Source organism: Stigmatopora nigra, chromosome 6, assembly GCF_051989575.1.
Source record: "Stigmatopora nigra isolate UIUO_SnigA chromosome 6, RoL_Snig_1.1, whole genome shotgun sequence".
Classification (NCBI taxonomy): domain Eukaryota; kingdom Metazoa; phylum Chordata; class Actinopteri; order Syngnathiformes; family Syngnathidae; genus Stigmatopora; species Stigmatopora nigra.
The window spans coordinates 13,515,612-13,543,532 of NC_135513.1; the positions used below are offsets into that span (position 1 = coordinate 13,515,612).

Sequence of the window (27,921 nt, forward strand, 5' to 3'; positions counted from 1 at the left end):
TTTAAGCATTTTTTTAACCACTGAAAATGTTCTGGAAAGCGCCATCTATAAGCGACAACTTGTAAACGCCCTAAAAACAAAAAAAAATGACAAAGCCGTTTTTTGTGGCATAAAAAATGTCCAAATAAATGATGGGTTGCCATTTATATTTATGCAGTATAAACAAAAATGTTAGTGTGTCCACATTGGCTTACGTGACAAAAATGTTATGCATAAAATTATTGCTGCAAATTAATTTCCTCCAAATCTTATGTGACCCTATGCTTTCTCTTTAGTGGTGTAAATTATCTTCAACATGAAGCAGTTGTGTCCCTAAATCACTCATGTAATTACGGAGCAGGGTTCGAGTCTCCCCATTGGGTTCTTCTTTAGTTTTGTGGCCGAGTCTGGAAGGGAAATTCTACTTGAGGGTAAGTCAACATTTCTATTCCTTAACAGTGACTTCTGCTCTCGATTGTCCCTTTGATTTTTTTATTTATTGTGTTTTAGAAGACATTTTTTTACATTGAAAAATATTATTATACTGATAAGTAAAGTAATATGTGGCCACTGAATACTAATCTGTACCCACATAGTCACTAAACTGTGGACAAATAATTAAACTGATGATTAATCTAGCTCAGTTTACTCATCTATACCCACACATAATACTAAATTAGGGGTACAGATTAATCAACTACCTATAATTCAGTAAATTAGACTCTTAAATTACTAATCCGTACCCACACCTGACTAAATCTTGGGTATAGATTAGTTATCTGCCCTAAATTTAGTCAACCCGATCAACAGATTAGTAGATTTTAACCACATATTACTATTTTGTACCCAATAGATGACTAAAAATACTACTAATCAGATTGCTAATTTGTGGATACGTATGACTAATCTGTTTGTATAGATTACCAATCTGTGGATACAGATTACTAATCTGTGGATACAGATTACTAATCTTTGGATATAGATTACTCATCTGGATACAGATTACTAATATATGGATACAGATTACTAATCTGTGGATACAGATTAGTAATCTGTGGATACAGATTAGTAATTTGTGGATACAGATTACTAATCTAGATACAGATTACTAATCTGTGGATACATATTAGTAATCTGTGGATACATATTAGTAATCTGTGGATACAGATTATTAATCTGCATACAGGTTATTAATCTGGATACAGATTACTAATATGTACCCACAGATTAGTTTTCTGTATCTTTAGTCATCTGTGGGTACTGATTACTAATCTGTGGGTAACATTACTATTCGGATTATTAATCTGTGGGTAACATTACTATTTTGTACCCATAGATGACTAAAGACACTGCTTAAGATTGGTAAACTGTTTAGTCATCTCTATGGACATATCACTCATATTTTCCATTATTATTCCTAAACTGTGGATATAATTAAAATATATTCTTTTTATCTTGGGTTTCGTTAGCCATCTTTGTGGTTTTTATCTCGCTAGTGTTTATTGCCGAGTGTTAGAAGAATTCACTTGTGTAATGACAAGGAAAAGTTCAACAATTACGCCCATGAGCCTCATTATTTTCATCCCGTCGTTAGGAAGAAGAAGAATTTAGCATCTCAATTCCTTTTATGGTGTCGGCGCCACCAAAACCAAGTGAGCAGTCAACTTTAAACTAAAATTAAAAGGAAGTTCATGTTCACGCTAGATTGTAATTTGCCATGTTAAACACACAGTGGAAACACACACACACACACACACACACACACACACACATATACAACAATGCCTTGAATGGCAATTGGAGAGCCAATCCCGGAAAAGCCAATTAAATGCTTCGTGTCAGCACTTCCTGCACCCCCATTTGGTGTGGCGCTTTACAAATGGGTGAAAGGGGCCATGTGTCAATCACCCGTGATTGACATGTGGTTGCTGCGAGTAACCGGGAAATGCCAGAAGACGTTGGCTTTCCGCATTGTCGCCAAAATCCCGATCAAAGAAGCTAATTGGACTTGTGCAGATGCTTTTTAATAATACGTCCTCCAAGCAGCAGGTCAAGAAGTATGCACATAATCGTTTCTTTTGATTGACATGACAATGAAGCAAGACTTTTTCTGGTTTTTCCCAGGAGTCTCCCTTTGGAAAATTAGCCTTAGCATTCATTTAGCCCCTATTGCTCTTATAGGAATTTCTCGGACTATACTACATAATATAAAACACTATTTTAGCATTAGCATTATGTTAGCAACAAAAATGCTAAAAGTATTACATAAAAGAACCTTATAAATGCTCTTTTAGCATTACGTTAACAACTAAAACGCGAAATGTACTACACAAAAAAACTTATAAATGCTCTTTTAGCATTAGCATTACGTTAACAACCAAAATGCTAAAAGTACTACTGCATAAAAGAACATTATAAAGGCTATTTTAGCATTAGCATTATGTTAACGACCAAAATGCTAAAAGTACTACACAAAAACCCTTATAAATACTCTTTTAGCATTAAGTTAACAACCAAAACGCTAAAAGTACTACATAAAAAAACCTTATAAATGCGCTTTTAGCATTAGAATTACGTTAACAACCAAAAACGCTAAAAGTACTACACAAAAGAACCTTATATATGCTATTTTAGCATTACATTAACAAACAAAATGCTAAAAGTACTACTTAAAATAACCTTATAAATGCTCTTTTAGCATTATCATTACATTAACACCCAAAACGCTAAAAGTACTACATAAAAAAACCTTACAAATGCTCTTTTAGCATTAGCATTACGTTAGCAACCCAAAATACTAAAAGTAAGACATTGACTAGCTTCTATTGTCCAATAAAATACATTCATTGCTAAAGTTTGCGATGGCAAAAGGCAATAAAATGACTTAAAACTGGCTATCACTTTAAAAGGAAATCTTTGAGTACAATTTCATCATATTTTTTCCAAATGACATAGTCGCTAGCTTTGGGAAAACATAACCAAGCATGATCTCATCCCCCTTAACGTATTTGTTACATGTTACATTGTGTTTTAGCGTAGCTAGGAGGCCTCGTATGGAAAGAATTAACCAATCTAGTAATCTGAGACTCAATCTGGGGTCCACGTTTTGGCTCCAGGAGCGTCTCCTTGACCCCTTAAGGTGGACTTAAAATATACTCATTCGTAGTAGATGCATGTGGCAATGATCTGGATGTCCAATTAGCCCAAAGTGGAAGAGCCGTTAGACTGATTGAGGACAAATGGGAAACAGGCGTTCATCCACAATGCTGTTTACAACAGCAGTATAAATATATCACATTGATCTACACTCTGTCATTATGGTTTACGGACTATCATGTCCTCAAGAGTGGAAGATGTTATTATGTAAAGGATTGCCAAGGATTAACTTTGGGATTTTTTTACTTGTGGTTCCTCCAAAAACTGTTTGAGTTTCAGGATTTTTTTGTGTGATGTCACCAAAACAAGAAATTGGATGTTAGAACGTTTTCCAAGATCACAAAGTGGTTTCCTTACATTTGTTGGCTAGCCGCAAGCTAGCCACATTTTTGCTAGTTTTATTTTTTGTTGATTTTTTTTTTAGTATATTGTGACAATGAGTAACTTTGTCAGACTTTTAACACTTTATTTCCATCCCTCATATTTTTTTAATCTCTAAAACTTTAGCCAATTTCAACTGAACTCAAAAGCAGGCAAAACAACACCCTCTTAAGGACGTTTTCGTCATTGCATTGATTTGCAGTTTTAAAAATCACAGATCAGCTGGCTTTGAATTCCATTAAAAAAACATACCTGACAATAGATTCCGCCTACAATAAATTAGACTTCCGATTTTTTTATGCTTTAATTTTTTCCCCTACTTTTTGGCAGAAAACACTAACAACAAACATTGAAAAAATTCCACTACCGCTCAGCCCAAACAAAAAGACCTGTCATCACATTTTTCAATCAATAAATCCATTCATCACCCATCACTCCTAAACATTTCGATCCAAATCAGCAAAAAAAAACACTTAAAAAATTGAATAAATTCCTCTAGAATCGATTTTTTTCTGCAAAAACTACACTTTTTCTTCTTCCAAGTACTCCTTGAAAGTTCAACTAGTTTCCAGTCCACTTTTAAAACCCAACACACACACATACACACACAAAAACACACACAAGGCGAACTCCGCTAGCCGCCGTCGTCATTAATTTTCACAACGTCCCCCCCCCACTGTGTGTCTGGGGCCCCTTGGTTAGTCTACTCCAGTGATTTTGTTGGCCCCGTGGCTCCGAGCCGCCCTTATAAATCACCACTAGCGCGTAGAACGATTACCGAGTGCGGCAGTCGGACATGATGTTCTAATTATTCCATCATAAATTCCGTGATACTTAACGAGGAAATGTCCAAATTTTGCTGAACGTCTTTCAATCATCACCGTCGACCTTTAAAAAAAAATGTCTACCCGATAGCGTTATAGTCCGACCACGCGCCGTTAAAAGAATGCACTTTTTGGCTGGAGTCCATGTATTTATTAGCTTTTAATAAAAAGCAGAAATGTTGTACTGCTCCGGCCGGATTGGGTTTGAAATTCAACCCAACCCTGCCTGATTGCTCCCGGGATGCAGGAGTGGTTCTGGATTGCTTTTTGTTGGCTGGGTTTTTTTTTTTTTTCGTCTGTCCTTCCTGAATGTTTTGCTGTGGTTATACTAGGAACGCTAATTAAAGGCTAATGATGTCTAATTTGAATGGGGGGATGGTAGCATGAGGGGAGGACATCTGGGGAAAGTGACAAAAGAAGTGAGAGGGAGATTTGACAGCAGGGTTGAAACCAAAATAAGATCCAGACGATAAGCAGACAGGGACTGAAACAAGCTTCAGACTGGAAGAAGACCATGACTTAAACCAAAACAAAACAAAATATACACTGGGACCAAACCAAGAAAGTTCAATTGTGAGACAAGACCATTGGTGCAACAAGATGAAGACTGGTAACCTGAGACTAAAGCCAAGACAGAGACCAAAACCTTGACCAAAGCAAGATCTTGATCGAAACTGAAATAAGACCAAATCTAACCAAGACCAAATCTAACCAAGACCAAATCTAACCAAGACCTAGAGTAACCAAGACCATGATTGAAACTAAAATAAGACCTAGAGTCTAGGTCTTATTTTAGTTTCAATCATGGTCTTGGTTACTCTAGGTCTTGGTTAGTCTAGGGCTATTTTAGGTTCGATCATGGTCTTGGTTAGTCTCGGTCTTGGTTCGTTTTGGTCTTGATTAGTCTAGGTCTTGGTTATTATTCTAGGTCTTGGTTAGTCTAGGTCCTAGACTAACCAAGACCTAGAATAATAACCAAGACCTAGACTAATCAAGACCAAAACGAACCAAGACCGAGACTAACCAAGACCATGATCGAACCTAAAATAGCCCTAGACTAACCAAGACCGAGTCTAATCAAGACCGAGCCTCACCAAGACCCAGAACCAAACTGACCCAGACTGACCCGGACTAACTAAGACCCAGACTGACCGATTCTAACCAAGACCGGGCCTAACCGAGCCCCACACTGAAAGCCAAAAATAAAAACCTCAACTTAGACCAGCCCAACACTAACAAAACGACGATCATAAAACTGAAAACTGAGACGAAACCTTAAGACTTAAACAAACACCACGACAAAACCCAAATCCAAACAAGACCGCCCCCTCCTAACACACAACCAACCAACCACAGACCCAAATCAAAACCACAACTATAAAAAAAACCAACCCCCCCCCTCCCAACAAAAGCAAGTCTACACTGTACTCAACAACCCGCCAACTCCACTTAACTTGAAAACTGCCATATTTCTTTTCCCCTTTTTTCAGGCATACAACTCCCCAACATTTGGAGTACCAAGTCCTGCTTTCCATCCCGGCCCGTGTCATTCACGCCATTTTGTTTAGGCCTAACGTAAACACAACCCTTCGCCGTACGACGGTCGGATTCGAGCCGACGACGACGGTCTGTCAAAAACAAACAACAGATGTTAGCAAAGATGCGCCGAGAAGGAAAATTGACTTTCCTCTTTTGTTATAACAGCTGCACAGGCTCGCTTATCACGAAAAATGCGTTTCGCTCTGTTTATACAACGGCGGACGGCGTTAAAGCGCCAATTCAGTGAATTTTTTTGGGTTGTTTTCTGTTTTTTTTTCAGGTATCTTTAGAGTGCCAGTACATTGTGTTCCGTCCATTTGCGACTTCAGTCAACACGTCCCTGAAATGAGATGTTGATTTGCACTCTTTAAACTCTGAAGTCATTCACTTGGCGTCCTTTTTTTCGGGGCTCGCCAAACCAATCGGCGTCAGATTTCCAAAGAGAATTTTAAATTAGAGCGCCGTGTTTTTCTTTGGGGAATTCAATCTGGGCAGGAATCTGGAATATTATTAATAGTAGACAACTCTAGATGACCCCAAATAATATCATAAACAGAAGGCTAAGGTTTTGTCATTGAAAAAAACGCTTTGTTTTATTAAAAGTCCTCCATTTTTTATAGTTCCAGTTCACTAGTAAATGTATCAATAACTAATGAATGGTTGTTTTTATTTATTGGTTGACATTGATGGACATTGACGTTGAGATTGATTGGCTTTTGCAAAAATGAGGCTCTTAAAAAAGGTAATTAATATTTACCGTATTTTCAGGACTATAAGGCGCACCACATTTTAAGACGCACCGCCAATGAATGACACATTTGTTTGATAAGGAATTTTTGCCATGCTAAGTATTTTTTTGTCAAAAATGAGGGTTTAAAAATAGATATTTTATATTTCATTATATTTAGTTATGGGATTCTTTGATATGTAGTTTTTGCCTTGCTAAGTATTTTTATTTTTCAAAAATGAGGGTTTAAAAATAGGTATTTTATATTTAGTAATGGGATTTCGCCATGCTTTTTAAAATTTTTAAAACTACATAAGCTACATAAATGTGATAAAAAAATTCACAAAGAAAAATTATTATTGTAATATTTACAGGGGCTTTTTACAAATATTTGTTAAACTAGATGTCAATGGCAGCATATGAGTTTATGAAAAGTGTATATACATTAAAAAAAAGGAAAATTGATCAATTTTGATGTCAACAATGTCACTTTGACTCAAAAACAAAAAAATAATTTGTGTTACAGTCATGTGGATTGACCGAGAAACCCTCCATTTGGAATCCCACCAAGTTCTTCCCCAAAATAATGTCATCATGTGTGCCGTCACTTCCTGAAAGTAAAAGTTCACAGTAAGTCCACCCGTTTTTTTATTTGACTTGACAGCAATTTTCACACTCAAGTTTGTCGTGGCCCCGCTGCCGTGTGTTTACCAAGCAGTGAACATGTTTGCTCCACCTGGATGATCACGGCGTTTGTCCCTGGTGGGATTTGTGACGTCTCGCCTGGGCCTCATGTTTGCTGATGACACTTAACGCGGTGGTGGAAAGAGGAAGTGGCGCCCAAATACGGTGTGTGTATATACTTATATAGCTGCTAAGATGAATTATTACATGCTGTAATTCAATTTGAATGATATGTATATACAAACAAAACTTTACTGTTATTCATTGTTTAATCATAGGGCTTGTAATGATTTAGTTTTTAAAGTGCTGTACAATCTCTACTTACTAAAGTTTCACGTTACAATTTTTAATATGCAAATGAGTGACTCGATATACGAAAAAAAATCCAAGTTATGAAATCCCCCAAAATGTTAATGCATTTCCTTATCCATTATTTTATTTTTAGTTCCCCTTATTAAGCGAATGTGGCACATATTTTCACATATATATGTGTATATACATACTTAAATACATATACATACGTATATACATAACTTAATACATATACATACCTATATGCATATACATACGTATATACATACCTATATACATACCTATATACATATACATACGTATATACATATACATACCTATATACATAGCTATATACATAGCTATTTACATATACATAACTATATACATATACATACCTATATACATATACATAACTACATACATAGTACCTATATACATACGTATATACTACCCATATACATACCTATATACATATACATACCTATATACATATACATACCTATATACATATACATACCTATATACACACAAACACACACACACATACAGGGCACACGTAAAAGTCTAAAATGTACTACAAAGTGTACTGTTAGAACAGGCTGTATTTATTTTCATTGATAGGGGATCAGCCCTTTGGTGGCAACGATGAATATGACATAACTAAATTACCAATGGGGTGTTTAGGGGGGCCCAAGTGAGTGAATCAAGCTAATATTTGCACCTTCTTGCTCATCTTTGTCAACTTAGGAAGCCCGTTGGTTGAATTTCCAGGCTGGGCGCCAGCTTCGGGGAAGACTACACCGGTGAGAACGCCGCCCAGACCACCCACAGGTACTTTCACTCCTCCTACTTTCACATGTTCGCCATAGGTGCTGAAACTAGTCTAGTCTTTGGTGTTTTTAATGACTCATTAAAATGGAAAGCAGCTTTTTATATATCTTTTTAAATCCCTGCCTCCCAAAATGCAAAAAAAAAGCTTCCAACACTTGGAAGAAGAAATTAACCGTCACCCAGTAAACCCAATCAAAGTCTTTTCTTCGCCAACATTCTCAAATTCCCTCAAATACTATGGAAATATCCTTCTTTTCATTTAATAAAAAGTGATCCCCACAACATCTGCTCTCAAATCCAAACTCAACTCACTATTATTTTAAAAGAACCTCAAGTTTGAGTATATTTGACAACGACGACCCTCGTTTTTTCCCGGATCGTGGGAAGGTGCCCCCCCCAAAAAAAATAAACAAAACAAACAGATCAATAAAGTTAAGAAAAAGCAAAGCAAAAATAAACTTGTTTGACACACAACTGTAGGCCCCTCCCCCCTTTTCCTGTCACTATTCGCTATTTTTAGCACAGGCTAAAGACCCTCTTTGAGCCATTGGTGAAATAACACGCCTCCCGGGGGTCTCGGAGTGTGGGAATACTACAATATTGACATTTTCTCACTGGGAAGGACAGTGTAGCTTGAAAAATGACATCACCAGTCCTCCCAGTTGGAATGAATTGATGTCAATGGCAGCCAATGAGATACAAAATAAAATGTATTCTTCCCCTGGCCATGATGCATCCTCCCAATCAAATAGTTTAACTCTAGCGGGCGTCCAATCCATTTTAATGTCAGTTTTCACTTGTTCAACGCAGTTTTGAGTAAAATAATTGAATCAAAACAACAGAATAGGATTCTTTTAATTGCTAAATTCATTCTGTTTATATTTTTAAAAACAGAAAGCTTATATCGATAGCAATTTTATTAAAAGGATTCAATTTCTTGGAAGAAAACAATGAAAACACTGGCTGCGCTAGTTTAAGGCTAGCGGCTAACTGCTAGCCTACCGTTAGCTAACCAGTAAGTGGGTACAGTCAATCATAACATAATTACACTACATTAGATTAAACTTTATTCATATTTATTCCAATATTGACATAATATAAGCAAATTTCTACACAAATTTCAATAAAATAGTTCTTTTTTGTTGAAGAAAACAAAAAAAACACTGGCTGCGCTAGCAGGGCCTAGCAGCTAACTGCTAGCCTGCCATTAGCAAACCATCAAGCGAGTACAGTCAATCCTAACATAAATACATTAGATTAGATTACATTTTATTCATATATATTCTTGTATTTACATCATATAAACAATTTTCTTCACTATTTTTAATAAAATAGTTCTTTATTTTAAAAGAAGAAAACAAAAATAACACTAGAAGCGCTAATATGAGCTAGCTGCTCATGAATACAAAAAAAATCTACTTCCAGGAAATTTAATCAGAATTTACGAAGCGTTTATGTATGGCAACCAGAAGGAGAATAAAAAGGAAATGGCCGCCTGGAGTTGGGGAACGCGTTGGTGGCGATTGGGGAAAGCATGATGAAGAATGTGAAACGCTAACACTGCGTTTAGCTCTTATGACAACGTAGCATTGGGTTTAGCTCTGAAATGCAAATCATCCCTACTGACAAGCAGGGGATTTCCAGCAGCCGCATGTGCGCCACCTACCTGGCAGAGGCCGTGCTCGCGCATGAGCAAGCCAGGCAGTTGCTTGGGGCCCCGTGCAGTAAAAAGGGCGCCCCACCCATAAGGAATATTGAGTGATGTTGTCTTTGGCTGCCGGTAGTTGAGCGTTGGAGTCTGTAGAAGTCATCAGGCCGCAGCTGATGGTTTGTTGATAGAAGCTCAGTTCAGACTGGGGGCGGATTTAGCCGTGACGCTAGTACGGATTGTTTTGGGGGCCATGATGGAGTCAATTGTTTAAATAACGGCTGCTGATTGAGACGTTGAAAAGTGTAGCGGCGTTTAGATAGTTTCTGTTAGCAAGGTATCTTTTCGTTTTGTTGTCATTGGCTAACATTGGCGTCCAGTCCATTTAGCGCTGTCATTAGCTAGGAAACGTTAGCATTAATGGCTGAAAAACAAACACTGAAGTGTTTTGGCACTGTTATGATGGTATATTTTATTAATTGATACGTGTATTTGTTTATATTTATTCATTCAAATAGTATTTTTTTTAAATGGCGACCAATCTAGGGAATAGTTTGTCTTTCGTCTGAGGTCAGCTGCGTTAGGTGTTGAACATGAGTGAAGCATACGAAATAATGTAATGACTTGAAGAGGTCAAAGGTCACAGAACTTTGAAATGTGGGCGTGGTCAAGTTAACCTAAGAATGAATGAGTTTATCAAATTGACAGGATTTTTTGGGGGGAAAATTGTATAAAACTCCATTTTGGGGTAGTGGGGGTCAAAAGGTCACGGAGGTCAGAATTATGAATGATAGGTGATCAAACTTGTGTGTAATAGGAAACAGAAAATGATCCTAAACGATCTCGAAATTCTGTTAGAAAAGATGTTACGTTATGGTGGTAAAGTGGTTCACCGACCCGCTTCACCCTTTAGAAGTTTTGGGTCTGAAACCAAATTGTTGCTTCAAGGAAGTCCGCTTCATCCCTCAATAATTTTGCGTATTTTTTCAGCAGTGCCGCAGATGAGTCGAGTTGTTTTACAGAGTTGAAAGGTCAAACTCAGCTCAAGTTGAGGTTTCTATTTAGTTTGTTTTTCAATGTCAGAATGACAAGATGGCGGATGATCGTTAAAAACAACCTTTAACCAAACACTCGATATTGAATACCAGTTTCAAACTGGAATTAAAAGTTGATTTTGAGAGACTTTTGTCGGCAGCCAATAGCATTCTGAGTTGCAGATGAGGTGTGACGGGGGTGGGAGGGGCCACAACGATTAACTTTTAGATTTTCTAGTGTACATTTTCACTCTATTTTGACGTCTTGGAATGGTGACGGCTTCCGTGTCGCACGGCGCGTGTTTTATAGCCCCGCCTTCAAGGAAGAGGAGTCAAAGTGGCTAGATGTGGACTTTGAAGTGGGTGGTCAAAGGGTTGGGGGGCCTGTCAAGAACTGGAAAAGGTCAGTCGGGTAGATGGGGGAGGTGCCAAAAGGCTGTCTGTCATACTACTGCCGTGATTCAACTTGTCAGGGTCAGGTGACTTTTTGCCCCGATGCCTTGACTTTGGGGGGCTTGTTTGGGGCACCATTCCTTCCTATAATTATGAATTATTATCTCCACTTTTGTGAGCCGAAAATCAAACCCCAAATAAAATCTAAATGAATGGAATTTAGAAAATAATATGAATAAAAGGGAAAATTTCAAAATAATGTTACTGATGGAAAATAATATTTAAAATACAACTATTAAAAAAAATATTTTGAAAATCTAAATACAAAATAAGACACAGCACTAACTAGCTAGAAATATTCAATTCTGGTTGTGACATCACAACCAGAATTTCCGGGGAAAAAAACCCATTTCTTTGGTTTAAAGAACAAGGAAACATGTTAGCAGCTAAGCTAGCTTAAAATGTTAAATTCTGGTTGTGACATCACAGCCAGCATTTATGAGAGCAAAAAAACAATTTCTTTGGTTGAAAGGAGGAAACATGCTAGCGCAGCACTAGCTAGCTAGAAATGATCAATTCTGGTTGTGACATCACAACCAGAGTTTCTGAGAAAATAAAAGCTTAAAGAATGAGGAAACCGGCTAGCTAGCTAAAAATGTTCAAATCAGTTGTGACATCACAACCAGAATTTCCAAGAAAAAAAGCAATTTATTTAGTTTAAAAAACAAGAAAACATGCTATCCCAGTACTAGCTAGCTAGAAATGTTCAATTCTGGTTGTGACATCACAACCAGAATTTCCCCCAAAAAGCAATTTCTTTGGTTTAAAGAACTTCAAAACGCTAAAAACAACCTATTTAGTAGTTTTCTACACATAAAACAACACAAGTGCTGTCATTTTCGTGCTATTTTGCGGTATTTTTGCGAGATGTTTGGCCAGGAAAGGGGTTATTACTTTCATCCTGCGGTTATTTGGAGAAAGGAGTCCTTTTGTAGAAGTCAGTCAGGCGGGGGGCAACACGCAGCAGGCATGGTTGTGATTAAACCTGATGAGGTACGGCGTGGAGGATTGCCAGAGTGTTTTCACAGTCTTCATTCCGCCTGTCACTCAACACTCGCTAGCCGCGTATTTGCACGCCGACAATAATGGGAAAAACAGTCGCCGCGGGAGCCATCTCATCACGGGAGAAACCTTTCCAGCGCACCTTGACACCATTGACAAAGACAAAAATGACAAAAAAAGCCTCGGGTTATTCAATGATTCGATGATCAGGGGGGATTTTTTGGGGTATTTTTTTATTTCCAGGGCTCGAGCCAGGTGCGGTGGCGTGTTCTTTTGACATTTCCTGTAAAAGATGGCGAGTCATCAAATGGCTTACCAGGGGATGACTCATTTTGGCTTTAATTACGTTTGTCCAAGGTTATAAAAAGTATCTTTTTTTTTTTACAAAGTTTGGCTTAGGTTGCCAATGTCGTGGTTTATGTTATTTTTTTAAAGAAAATGAGGTTTTGTTGCAGTTGTCTGATGGTATTTTTAACTCATTCGTTTCTATTGGGCGGATCTTATTGGGTGGGAGGGGCTTAAGAGTTCACTTCCATTTCATCTCGAAAATTAAAGCCTTAAATATATATATAAATATATTTACGTTAATTTTTTTAACTGGTTGGACAGAGAATTAAATTTTCCCATTTTTTTTATCATTTTGAACAATTTTAATGTGTCGCATGGGAGTTTTATATTTTTTTTTATTGTTTCAAATGTTTTTTATTAATAATTATTATACATGTTTCCACTTTAATAGTATTTTTTATGTTCTTAAGTATTCCTCTAGTGCTCTATGTATATTTGTTAACTCTTTGGGCACCAGTTGTCAAATTATCAGTAATTTGCTGCCACTCTCGCACTTCAAAATGATTGGACATCTCACACTAAAAGAGTAAATTGAGTGCAATTCCTACCTGCAACCAGCAGGGGCGCTGATTTTTAATAGTCCCTACCACAAAGTAAACATAGTCCAATTCTAATGGTCCTATATACCAAAACAAACACTTTAACCTTTATCTTAGTATCGCCCCCTGCTGTTGTGGAGTGGTACTACAACCGTCATTCATTCTTTTTTATTTTTTTTTAATGTGTGCGAGGTCCCCAGTGTCAGCATAGCTGACGCCGCACCGCCGGTTTCCCGGAGCAAAGCCATTGTGCTTTGGCACCTGCTGACCTACTCGATATTAAACATTTCATTACAGCCGGCTCGCAAATTCTTTGTTTGGACAGCTAGGCCCAAAAGTCACGTTTGTTCAAGAGCCTCTCCAGGATTTTCTCTATGTCGATAGAAGTGCTTGTCACTCAGCAAGATTGCGACACCCCCCAAAAACAGGTTTTCACGGGTTTTATCGTACTTCAAAAGAAATAGCCCACTTAACCCTTTTTAATTGTTTTAATGAATTACATCTAAATATCTAAAACAATGTTTATTTTAGCTTTTTTGACATTTTTATAGATTTTACAAACTTATTTATGAACTAAAAACACAGAAAAACGATCAAAAAATGACAATTATTGATTTAAAATGTGGGAAAATCAGGAAATTTAATATACATCTATACTTTTTATCATAATTTCATCCTAAAACAGAAAGTCAGCACTCATGATTGACTTTCCCGGACCGCACAAAATGATGCGGCGGGCCAAATTTGGCCCCCGGGCCGCCACTTTGACACCTGTGGCCTACATGATATATATCAGCCTGAAATTTTATAACTTCTCCTTGTTTGACAGCAACATTATAAAAAAGTTAATTGCATTTCTGTCTAAGTTCTGCGAAATAAACACAAAAAACTGTTTAAATGAGCATTTAGTAAGTGGTTAAATAATAATGTGTTATTTTGGAGGAAAATAGGAGGCTTAAATCCTCTGAAAAATACATAAATAAATAAATAAATCCACACAGCTGCACACAATCAGTCAATGAACAACATTCTTGAGCTAATTTGTGTGCGCACCTGTGTACAGATCCATTTCTTAGTACACAAAACTGTCAAAAAACTGAAGTCCTGGTCTGGTAATGTTATTTATTCCAAAGTAGTTAAACTTTACATCTGGACTTTCATTTTAGATCTTCATAACTTGAGAGAAGATGGACACAACTTGATTTTTTTTTACACAAATGGGATCGGAATCATCGCAAAAACTGTATTTGTGGACAAAAAAAATGAGGAAAAACCAACCAGAAGCTCCTTTTTGGGTAAGTCATTATTTTTTTTGTCAATTAAAAACAAAGAATGTTGTTAAAATCGACCATTTTTGGGTCAAAATAGTTGAAACGGGAAAGTGGTTAGCATTTTGGACTCGTGGTTCTGAGGTCGAGGGTTCGAGTCCAGGTTTGGACTTTCCCATGTGGAATTTGAAGGTTTTTTTCTGGGTTCAAATCACAAAAAAATGGATTTCAGGGTTAGGGTTAGGGTCAGGGTGCCCAAAGTTAGCTCCAGCACCCCCCGTGACCTTGGGCTCGTTTCTTGAGTTTCCAAAAATGTGTTGTTTGCCTTCTAAAAGTAAACAAAAAAACTTGTTTGCACACGAGTCATTTTCATTCCGTATTTAATAAGAAACCAGTTTTTCTTTCAAATCCTGCTTTTCAACAAAACCACATTCATCTAAAAGAAGCTCCACACTAGATTCATGTGAGGATTTCCCCTAAAAGCCACTTAAAGCTAAATTGCGCCTTTTAAAAGCCCTGCGGACGTTTTTCTAGCGCTAGCTTGTCTACGCACGTCACCCCCTGAATAGCCTTTAGCTTGAAATTCATCGGATTTAATCCTTCAAAAAAATGGGCGGTGAATTAAGGGCGGGGTTAAAGAGTGGGGGATTTATGAACTAGGCGACCGCTCGTGTTGTGATAAGGGATTAACAAGTTCGAAGGACGTTTTGCGCTAAGCATAACATGGCGCTACAACGGGCCGTTAGGCGGCCAAAACGAAAGCGTAGTCATGCGGGTGGAATAAGGACGGCGTCCATGTCCAAGTTGGACGGCTTTGTAGTGAAAAACGCAGTAATTACCCAAGTAATAATCAAGCAGTTGAAATTAATTGGGGAATTCGTTATTTTAAAAAAATAATAGATAATTGTGGACCTTAACAAAGTCCAATTTATTTGAAAATGGAGGGCTCAACTAGTATTAGATTTAAATTTATATCTCTAAAAATATTTTAAATTTATATTTAAAAAATAAAATAGAGTTATATATTAAAAATATTTTACATTTATATTTAAAAAAAAATTTACATTTATATTTTTAAAAATAGTTTACATTTATATTTTTTAAAAAATTTACATTTAAATTTTTTAAAAATATTTTACATTTATATTTGTAAAAATATTTTACATTTATATTTTTATTATATTTTTTAAATATATTTTCTGCAGTCAAAATGGCTTAGACTATTGTTGTCAATGGCAACCAATGAGCTAATTGCAGTTATTATTATAACAACAAATTATGTCCATTTTTTATATGTATTATATTCAAAATAGCATTTTATCAATTTTCTATTCTCTGTAGATTGTACCTAAAATTTTACAGGATTTTTCCAAAAAACAGACAACAAAGTAATAGAAAAAAAGTATTTTTAATACTGTAGTCTTCGCGGTCATCACTTTTCAAAATAAAAGACAAGAGTGCACAAACATGTTGCAAACAGCTGTTGCTCCCTTTTCCAGTCCAAAAGATTCCAGTTGAAGGGCGGATGGTGCCTATAATATTCACATTTGATTTTTTTACTGGATGGAAAGAAATATAACTTATATACACAATTTCTACATCAAAAGCAATGGGGGAAATATGCAAGTACATCATCTAATAGGAAATACTCAGTCAGTATAATTACTATATACTTATTATAAATAAAACGTTGAGATTTATTTTTTTTCCAATTATGCAAATTTAAAGAGTTTTTAATGAGTGGAAATCCAATTTATTTAAACTGGATTTGAACAGAATTCCCATTATAAATAAATTGGACGTCTAGCGTCGTCAATGGCAACCAGTGAGTTATTTTTATTGTATTTTTTCCCAAAAATATGATGTAGTTTCATCTTTAGCCAAAATATACCAATATTTTCCCCCAAAACATCCTTGTGGAGTAAAATGCACATTTCTGTAAACCATTTTCACTTAAAAAGGAGATTTGGGTTCAATTCCGAGTGACAAAAACTCAAATATCTTTGAAATGACGTTTGGCAAAACCCTAAAAATAATAAACAAATGGTTTAAAATCTTTCAAAAAGGCAAGAATATACTTTATACAAAAACAAGTGCAAAAACAACCCCTAAAAAAAGCAAAATTAGCTTGTTTTTTGTACAAAGTTAAAGGCTACCTGAGTCCTAACCTTTTGTAACATCTAGTGTTGCATCCATATCAAAAAGGACCCAAATACGATAAAAAAAACGCAGGCATTATCATGGGCTACCTAAAAAAATCCAGCTAGTTAGCATTATCGTATCAGAATTCCGAAAAATAATATCAATGCAACACAAAAAACAATTTCTACAATCATTAGCGACATGTGGGCAGGTTTTTTTCCCTAATGTAAAACAATTCATAGCATTTTTAATCACAAATCAGCCAAAACGAATCACATCTGGTAAAAATATTAAAATAAAAACAAGAATTATTGAAACTTTAGCCGATAGATCTTCATTTTCGGCTAATTTAACTCCGGTTTTAACGTTTTGGGGGCGTTTTGACATATTTTAATCCAACTTGGTTGGCTGAAAGAAAGTTCAGCTCCAAAAAATGCAGCTTTTGAAGCATTAGCTTAGCATCGCTAGCCGTTCTATAGCTGCATTGTTCTTCTCCAGTTTCACTTCAAAGTCCAGCAACAGATTAACGAGCCTTTCGTTTTTTTGTACAATAGTTTTAAAACAAACTTTTATTCGGGTTTTTCCTCACAAGAAAACCCATTTGAAATCAGCGCCTATTCCACATTTAAAAGTGGTTCACCTTATTTTTCCATACGGTAAATGTACCTGTCCGCCATCTTGTTATCTTGACCTATTTTCATTTTTTGTCAAGAAAAATTGTGTATAAACTGTCTTTAAGGCAATAGAATACAATAACTATATTAGCTTTGTAGCTAGTTCATGCTAATGCTAATAGCTAGCGCTATGCTACAATTTCCAAAGTTCATTTTATATTGGACAATGAATCTGGAAATAGATGACAATTCATTTCCCTTTTATTTTGTTCCAGTCTTCCTCCATTTTGACTATCCTCCCTGTGTTCGCGGGGGGTGCCGGAGCTAATTATAAACAGGGTATACTCTGAATTGGTTTTGAAACTGAAACTCATTCCAAACACATATTAGCGAGGATTTGGAGTGTCCAATCAGTTTCTTGTGCATTTTTTTGAGAGTTTGGTAGGAGTACCCGGAAAAAACCCACACAGACGGAAACAAAATGGTCGACAGGTACACAGACCCAATATGTCATGAGTTTAACCGCCATTTGTCGTTCTCTGTACGGGCGAGTCAGTCATTTATGCCGCATTCAAACGGAAACCCAACTTTCCAATGATAAACCACCACAAAGATGGCGGCCAATTCCTCAAGTCTCCAATGGCAAGATTTGGACGGCGTCCACCAATGAGTCCTCCTCAGAAATACGACGGCTTGAGGTCCAACCGATTGTTATTTGAGGGTGATTGTCCCCGCATTAACGGCACCTCGTAGTTCCCATTTTGCGGGGGGTGACGCTGTTCTGTTTCCGTCACCGTCTCAGGAGGCGGAGCCTTTTCCCCATTGGCCTTGATGCCTTCGACTCTCGTCGGCATATCCGGATCGGCCGACCCTAGCTCCAGTTCCATTCTCTCTTTGCTCCGCCTCCTCCTTCTTAGACAGAAGATAAAAGCGCCTGCTGACGCTAACGCCAACGCCATCGCCAACGCCGCTGTGGCAGGAATCAACGCGTAGGCGATGGATCTTTGCGTTTCCGCTCTCGGTTCCGAAGACGTCGGCGGGATTTCCGCGGTCCGGGCTTCGGTGCAGGATCCCGTTTCCGTCGAGCCATTAGACCGGACACCAACTCGATCCCCAAGCGGACTTGCGCAGACCGAATAGGTACAGTTAGGCCGAAGTCCCCTTAGCGTATACTCCGGGTAGGACGCCGGTACGCTCAGAATGATGGGTCGCCGGTCTGGACCTGAGAGATTGCGATAGGTCAACCGGATTCCACGGATATTGGGTCGGGTTTCGATGAAGAGGTGCAGGTCCAAGAGAATGGAGGTGGACGTCACTTGGCGGGAACCAATGGCGTCCAGTTCGGTGGAAACGGCGGTGGATGTCTCGGCGGGTGTCTCGGCCGGGTGTCCGGTCCCTGAAGGATTTGGCGGCTTGGGAACGTCCTGGAGGTTTTCGCAGAAGATTCCAGATGCGCCAGAAGGACAAAGACAAGCTAGTTGCCCTGTAGGGTCAAAGTGACAAGCACCCCCGTTAAGACAGATGTTTGGGGGACACATGCGAGGGACGTGGTCCTCGATGGATGGTGTAGGGGAGGCTATGGGTTCTACAAATGTTTCTGGGTCTGGACTATGTTCAGGGGGAGTAGGAGTTCCAGTGGTTGTGGGTCCCTCTGGTAGTGCGGTACTCCCTACAGGGGACTTTGTGGGCAAGGTGGTGGTTGGGGGACATCCGAAATCTGTGTGGTCTAAGACTGAGAGCATCTTCCCGGCGTTGGCTAGAGGAAAGTGGCATCTGGTCTCTCCAGGTCTTCCCAGGTCTACGTTCTCTTCTCGGAGCCACAGCGCAAACCAAGCTAAGGGACACTGGCAATTGAAAGGGTTCTCGGCCGCCTCTAGGTGTACTAGTCTTGGGAAGGACTGGAAAAAGTCCCGAGGGAACCCTTGGAGTTTTAGACCACTGAGGTCCAATTCTTGGAGACCGCTGAGTTTCTCAAAGTCTTCGGTTTTGAGTTGGACTAGTGGATTGGAAGCTAGGTTGAGTTTTATCAAACCCTTGAGGGAGTCCTTTTTCAAGGCTTGGGGGACTTGGGAAAACAGGTTCATGGAGATGTCCAGTTCGTGGAGATTCCCTAGGGAGGCTAGGAGGTCTTCGTCTAGGGAAACTAGACCGAGAGAAGACATACGGAGGTTTTCTAGGTGTGGGGTCTGGAGCTCGGAGACGTCCAAGGTTGGGATGTTGTTGGAACTTAAGTCTAGGAGTAGTAGGTGGGGTAACCTGAGGGTGGGTAGGGATGTCAGTTGGTTTCCATGGAGTTTGAGTTCCAGGAGATTCTCTAAACCCTCAAAAGCGTCTCTCTGGATGCTCTGGATGTGGTTTTGGTGGAGGTAGAGTCTCTCTAGCTGGACTAAACCCGAAAAGCTGTCCTTAGAAATGTGGCTGATGATGTTAGATGATAAGTCTAAGTTTTTCAGCTTGGAGAGCATCTTGAAGGCCCCATCCGGGACTTGTCCTAATTCGTTTTGACTCAGATCTAGTAGATCCAAGTCTGTCAGTCCGGTGAAGTCGTTTTGGCTTAATGAATCGATGCCGTTTTGGAAGACATAGAGTTGTAATGTGTTGGCTGGGACACGGGGGACGCTGTTGGAGCGCCGGTGGATGCAAAATATGGAGCCGGTGGCGGGACATGTGCAATCTGAGGGACACTCGAAGGACCAGATAGGGCTGGATGATAGTAAGAGGAGGACTAGGTGAGGCCACATGGTGGTTCGGGTTCTGGAAGACAAAAGGACATGGACAAAAAAATAGGTTAAATGGGTCAAATCGTTTGGGTTCACTCCTAATTATCTTTGGGCGAATTTCGTAATGTACTTTTTTTTACATTTTTAAACAAAAACTAACGAGCACCGATGGAGAAACCTTTATTAAAACTTTAGATTCTAAAATAGTTTTCTTTTTTATTCGGGATATTCAATTTGAAATTCCTTTTAAAGGATCCCTCCACCTTTTATTCATCTCAGATGCGTATTATTTGTATGTATTTTATTGATTTTGTTGTTGTTATTTAAGCAGCTTTAAATCTCATTTGACTTGCATAATGACAATAACATTTTTAAAAATATTTTAAAATTAAATGTAGATTTATTTATATATATATATTTATTTATTAACTTATTTATTACCTATTTATTAATGTGTTTTGCTGTGTCTGTATTCTCACCCTCTTGCTACTGTCACAATGAAATGTCCCAAATATGATTTATCTAATCTAATCAAAACTAAATTATTAAAAAATTAATTGAACACCTTTAGATTAGATTAGATTACATATTGAGAGTAATATTATACTTATATGAGAAATGAATTAAGAAAAAACTGGCATATTTCCAGGGTGTGTTTTTTAAAATTTGCCAAAAATCTGCCGTCTAAATTCACTTCCGATTTTTTCCAAGCATTCGATTCAAATGTCAAAAAGAAATATGGCCGTCAATTGGCACATCAACACAGCCCGCGTTTTTCTTTGCGCGGTTAACGGAAGCAGATGCGGCCTCGCCGACAGCTGGATTACGTTACCCACAATGCATTGCAACCAGATGGACCCACTTGAACCTTCTAATACTCGCCCCCCAAAATTTAAAGTCACCATTTAAACATACTTTTTCATCCAAAAAATATTCAAGAATCAAGATTGGCACCGACCAGCATTTGCAAAATTAAGGAGGCGGCTTATTTATTCGGCCAATAGGAGCGTCAGAAAGATTTTTAAAAAAACTTTGGCAATTAAAAAACAACCATATTACCTTCTATGTACCCAACTAGTCAATAAATGCTTCCTTATTACTCAGTCCTATCAGTTTTCTACCCGGTAACAGCAAAAGAACATTGGAGGGATGCATAACGCGGACTATAAATTACATTTTTAATGTTTTTCCCTCAGTGGGATGACTTCATCTTTTTGGAGAGGGACAAAAAAGCATCCTCCAAATTCCCAAAGGCGGAACATCCTGTTATGTCATGGTTGAAAAGTTCTAAACTTGCTATAATTCTCCAAACGACTTAAAAATGTCATTACGCGGGTAAAAAAGGGGATTTTTCCCCGTTTTATGGAAGCATTTTAAATGCAAAAAAAATATTTTCTGGCTTAATTTTGCTTATTTTCTTTCCGGTTATGGCAATAAAAACCCAAGAGTTATAGTGGTGGAACGTGGGTGGATTGGACGCCCACGACGATTGGCGGATTATGCGGGAAAATGAGGATGACATGACGTATTAGCGAGATGAAACGGCGCCCGTGTGCCGTCCGTTGACTTAAGTCGGCGGGTTATTTACTTAAAACTGCTGGCAAATCCTTGAGTAAAGTAAACACCCACACAAAAAGTGGCTATCCAATTGGATGACCTTGACTGCACAATAGCTTCCTTCATTTTGCACAAAAAAACGTACTTTTTAACTCTTTGTTGCTTGATTTTGACAAAGCCAAATGGAGAGAAGATAAATATGGACGCCATTGTGGTTTATCCGGGATGAGAAACATATTGTGGTTGTCAACACTTTGATTTTTGTGGCTTTTTGTCACGTAGACTATACCAAAAAAAACTATTTTAGTAGTTTTGGGCAATACGTATGGGAAGAACATTTAAGTGGGAGTACTACATTTAACTACTTGTATTTCCGGGTAATGTGTGGAAAGGATTATGCTAGAAAAATGGAACCAAAATTATTTGGTTGATTCTAAAAAGTTACAAAAAGACAAAATTTTGATAGATTTTCTGTGTCAAATCTCACCCCAAAAAACAATCAAATTCAAGTCATTAAATTCAATCCAACATAAAAAAAATTCCAAATCAAAACCTAAAATGGGACTATTTTTTGTGTCGCAGTTGTTGGTTGTTTTTTTCCACCAAAAACCCAATTTGGACCAAGAATATATTTTTCTTTAATTTAAAACACACCTGCTTATCACTTTTTTGTTTACAGAAAAACAATCTCCATTGGCGGTCCTTATTTTTGACCAAAAATATTTTTTTGACCAAAAACTTAAACCAAAAAAAAAAAGAAAATATCTCTTAAACGATTTCCCCAATTTCAAATGTTATTGATTCCCCAAGATCCTCTTTTAAATATCCTTTCCATTGGCGGTCCTTATTTTTGACCCAAAAACTTTTTTGACCAAAAACTTAAACCAAAAAAAAAATACCTCTCTTAAACGATTCCCCCAAAATCAAATGCTATTAATTCCCCAAAGCCCTCTTTAAAAAATCCTCTCCATTGGCGGTCCTTATTTTTGACCAAAAATTTTTTTTTGACTAAAAACTTAAACCAAAAAAAAAAAATACCTCTCTTAAACGATTCCCCCAAAATCAAATGTCATTAATTCCCCAAGACCCTCTTTTAAAAATCATCTCCATAGGCGGTCCTCATTTTTGACCAAAACTTCCCTTTTTCCCCCCTCCCAGTTTTATTTCTTGAACAACACAACTGTGCTAATCACAACCTCATTTGTTTGTGTTTGTTTTTTAGTTTTCTCTTTCATGTGGCGTTCAGCTCTCATCTGTCAACAAGATGTTCGTCTAGCTCACAAGGCGCCGGCCGGACATGGTACGTTGACACCCTAAAAAACCCACGCGCAAGTTCCCCACCCCCACAGATTTGTTGACATTTGCGCGTAAACAGTTTTGATCCCCTCGACGTGTCTTGTTGAATATTTCCATCTGTGTCCAAACTATAATAACCACCACGTTAAAAGAGGGTGTTTTTATAAGGAAAAAAAGGTTCATTTGTGTGTGCACCCTCGTTTTGGTTCTTTTGCACCCAAAACATGCTGCCTTTTCACCTCCTCACCCCAGACAAAAACCACAGGAAGTGGTCAAAATGATGCTTTTCTACATTTAAGGTTCTATTTCTGTGTTTGCCGTAAATCGGTGACGTCACGCTGTGCAACAAAACGTTAAAAAAAAAAAAACAGTCGCAGCCAATCAAGGCAACCCTGTCATCCCCTTTAAATTTGTAGTTTTCCGAAAAGCAAAATGAGTAGAGAAAAAGAGAATAATTGCTGATAATGTTTTATTTTTATTTTTAAGTTTTCCCAACTTAATGTGGCCAAAATGTTGAGACAAAAAAAATGAGAAAATTATGTATTTCAGATTATACGCTAAAATAGCTTTTAATTATTTTAAATTATTTGTGGTTAGCATGTCAGTCTCACACTTCTGTGGTCGAGGGTTCAATCCCAGATGTTTCCATAATGTGGAGTTTGCATGATCTTGCGTGGGTTTTTTGTGGGTACTCCAGTTTCTTCCCACATACCAAAAATATTCATGCTAGGCTAATTTAGCCCTCTAAATTGGCCCTAACTATGACTAGCTGTCCTTTTTTCTCCTTCTGCCTTGCGATTGGCTGTCCACCTGATCAAGGGTGTTCCCCTGCCTGGTGCCCAAAGTCAGCTCCAGCACCCCCTGCGACCTTTGTGAGGATAAATGGTCTAGAAAATGAATGAAATAGAATTGAATGGGTGTTTTTTTAGAATATATTGTCATTGGATTGCTTCTATTTTTAACATAAATCGTATATCCGCAATATGTTATGAAAGAATATATATCACCCACTAAAATTTCTTATGGGGAGGAGCCTAAATGCGGGTTACACGCACTCGCGTGTCGCGGCGTCTCGGGTAAACGGGCCTCAGGCGATAGACATGGAAGTCATTGTCTGTCGGTTTGTCTTTTTTTTTACTTTGCTAGTGGAGCGCCGTGTTTACGCAACATGTCAAGGGGGCGATAGAGGGGCGAGGAAGGGGGGGGGGTGACTAGCGAGCCTTAAAGCCTCCCGGGGGGGTCGTCGAGGGGGTCCGAACGCGGCCGGGAAGATAAAAAGAAGTTGTTCCCCTCTGGCCGTGCGCTTTTGCTTTTGGAATTCCTCAGGTGTCACCATGACTTGGATAGAAGAAACCTGAGCCCGTTCTCTTTTTGGGGGAAAAATGAAACTCCAAAGAAAATAAAAAGAATGCTAGATGGGGAAGAAAAAAAATGTTGAGTCATGCTAAGCATTTTAGATTGGAAGTAGTTCGAGTTTTGTAATGTAGAGGTTTGTCTTTAATCCACTTGCAATGATCTGATTGGATAGTGTAGACCGTCTTGTATAAGTGGATATCAAATTATGTAAATATCATTTTGTAGGAAGAAATACAACTTTTTCTTCTAAAAATAATCGATGCAATCAATACTACTATTACTACTAAATGTAAAGAAATACTACTACTTAGACTAAATGTAAAGAAATGCTACTACTTACACTAAATGTAAAAAATACTACTCCCACTAAAAGTAAAAAATACTAATACTACCACTAAATGTACAAAAAAACTAATACCACTAAATGTACAAAAATACTACTACTACCACTAAATGTCAAAATACTACTACTACAAATAAATGTACAAAAATACTACTACTACCAATAAATGTTAAAAAATACTACTACTACCAATAAATGTTAAAAAATACTACTACTACCACTAAATGTTAAAAAATACTACTACTACCAATAAATGTTAAAAAATACTACTACTACCACTAAATGTAAAAAATTCTACTACTACCAAATAATGTACAAAAAATACTACTACTACCAATAAATGTATAAAAAAATACAACTACTACCACTAAATGTATAAAAAATACAACTACTACCACTAAATGTACCAAAAAATACTACTACTACTAATACATGTACAAAAAATACTACTCCTACCAATACATGTACAAAAAATACTACTACTACCAATAAATGTACAAAAAATACTACTACTACTACCAATAAATGTACAAAAAATACTACTACTACAGCTAAATGTAAAAAATAATAATTTAAAAATCAACCAAAGTCATCCATGCCTGTTTATAAATACTACTGTGATTGGTCATGTATCATCGCCATTGACGACACCGGACTTCCAATCCTTTTAGACCGCAATGACCGTTCCAGTCTAAAAGGATTGGACGCCCAATGCCATTGACGTAAGCCAAGAAAAGCCTTGAGATGTGGACTTGGAAGTCTTTTTTTTGTTGTCCCGCTGGCATGACCGCAGCACTTATGAGTTGACCCTCGGGATTACTCCAACATGGGAAGTGGGTTTGGGGGGGGGGGCTGCACCTTGGGGTGATTGACCCCGCAGCAAAATTAATTAAATTGCTGAGGCAGCAAGTCAGGAATGTTTGCTTTCCCCTTTTTCTTCGCCGGGTTGCCTTCTTTGCTTTTCTCTGTCTTCTCTGGCTTCATTTTCCATCGCTTTGGATCAAATGGGACTCAGAAAATTGGGGTCAGAAAGTGAGGGGCTCAAACTTGTAAGATGCCTTATCAGTGGTTAAAGGGACCATTTTTCGGTTAAAAATGAGCTTTTTCATGCAAGCCCCATTTTTCTGAAAAAAAAATTATGACTTAATTGAAGTTAAGGCTTATATGCGCATAAAAAGACAAAATGTCATAACGCAAGATGGCCATTTTGTTTAAAATTCTGAAAAAATAAACAGCTAAAACGCTAAGAAATTTATTTTTTTGACGTCTGAGTGAAATTCAAGAAAAAATTGCATTTACAAAGACTGGCTTATTAATTTATGATTATTATTATCATAATTATGTTCTTTTGATTCATACAGAATCTCAGAAATACCGCATGCGATGATTATTTTATTTATTTTCTTATTATTATGCTATTAGTTTGTTCCACTTGTGTAATACAATTATAGCTGTACTGTATAAGTAGATTTTTCAATATTATATGTACATATTTTTAAAAATATATTTTTCTTTATTTAATTTTTTTATTAATATGCAAAGGCATGATTAAATATAATTATTCTCCACATCCAATCCATTTCAATTGTAAAGCCTAGCCTTGTATGATCACATTTCAAAGACGCCAATAGACGTCCAATCCAATTCAATTTGGGTCATATGGCTGCCGACCCTCCTGTCTAATTTGATTGGGCATCTTTTACCATCAATGGCAGCCAATGAGTAAATACAACAACAAAAGTAAGTCAACATTTGAAAAACCTTATCCATTTTTTACCCTGTTAAAATGACATGATTGGATTTAGGAGAACTTTTTATAAATAAATGCAAAATTCTGTGTATTACAAATCAAGAATGTCGCTCACCTTTTACCGTAAAATCCAAAGAAAGACAAAAATAAGTTTTGTATCCAGAGAAAAGTCTCCGTCCAAGCGGAAAAATGTCCTCCCACCGCCTTTGCGTCTGCTCGCCGCGGCTGCTGAACCCAAACTGAGGCGGTATTCCGCCTGCTGCGTACACGGGGGGGTTGGAAAGTAGTACTAGGAATAAGGGGGCGGAGTCTACCTGCAGGGAAGTTGCTAAAAGAAAAAGAACAGGCACTTTATCTTCTTCTGTTTTCATTCCACAGGATTTAATAGACGACCCAATATTTTTGATAACCCGCCAACCAATCATTGAAATTGGAGAATGACGTATTTTCTGCACTATAAGTCGCACCTGAGTGTAAGACGACTCAGCCAAAGAATGCACGATAAAACATGTTACACTATAGTATGATTATCAATTTTTAGAAGAAAACAAAACTAACTTAAATTAATGTAAAAATAGTATACAAAAACTAAAAAGGCAATTAATTAATATACAAAAGTAAACAAAAAAAGGCTGTCTGGTCAGAGAAAAAGTTCTATTATTAAAAGTAATAATATGGTTATCTTTATGTAAGTTTTATTTGATTTTGTTTTAAAGAAAAACATTATTTTTTAATTACAAATGTTAAAAATAGGATTAATACATTTTTTTCTATTCTGTTTTTTTAATTAAATTTTTATCCAATTATTTATTCATCAAATTATAAATATCCCTTCACAGACACCCCAGTTTGATTTGAATTGAGCATATGAAAAATAATTTTAATATTCAGGCAGGCAATTGTGATTCCAATCTGCCCTCTGGCGGACATAAGAAGAATAACATCTTAAAAATATAGTCATATTTAAAATATATGTATATATTAACGCCATTGTCCACCATTTAACATTAAAAAAAATTTAATATAAATATTCCAATGACTTTAACCCCAAAAATATTTTGTTATTAATATAAAATTATAACTCCTATGTCAATCAAAACGCAGACTCAGGAAAAATGAATCATATTCATATTTATTGACATGTTGTCGCTCGTTACAGGAATACAAAAGTACACACATATACCCTTTTTTATTTATTTATTTTTGGGGGAAATCGTTAATATGGTGAGATACATTTTTTTGGGCCCAAAACACAAGGTACATTTATGAAAAACGACTGAATATGAAGTTTAGAACCAAACAGGCTACATGTAGCCATTGTCAGCATAAAATAGCATGAAACTTTATTTTGTATTTTTTTTCTCCATTTTTTAATTATTTTCCTCTTTTTTTATCTTGTACTTGAATCAGTAAAACGCGTCTCCAACGTAAATCGT

The 27,921-nt window shown here is 37.2% G+C and overlaps 1 protein-coding gene and 1 long non-coding RNA gene across 3 annotated transcripts; one reads left to right on the forward strand and one right to left on the reverse strand.

Annotated features, from left to right (window-relative positions):
- Positions 1–7,131: 7,131 nt before the first annotated feature.
- On the forward strand, positions 7,132–23,041 carry LOC144198665 (uncharacterized). 2 transcript variants are annotated; one of them, XR_013326768.1, is made up of 5 exons: positions 7,132–7,236; positions 7,325–7,455; positions 8,332–8,415; positions 14,606–14,734; positions 22,963–23,041. It is a non-coding gene; the product is annotated as an uncharacterized LOC144198665 (long non-coding RNA). The 2 variants fall into 2 exon arrangements; XR_013326767.1 differs by having other exon boundaries at positions 7,171–7,236; positions 7,322–7,455.
- Positions 17,526–26,725, reverse strand: LOC144198663 (vasorin-like). Its single transcript, XM_077719791.1, has 2 exons — positions 26,601–26,725; positions 17,526–20,217 (listed from the first exon to the last, which is right to left on the reverse strand). The coding sequence occupies exon 2, from the start codon at positions 20,202–20,204 to the stop codon at positions 18,141–18,143; it is 2,064 nt and encodes a 687-aa protein (XP_077575917.1). The 5' UTR covers positions 20,205–20,217; positions 26,601–26,725; the 3' UTR covers positions 17,526–18,140.
- Positions 26,726–27,921: the final 1,196 nt, after the last annotated feature.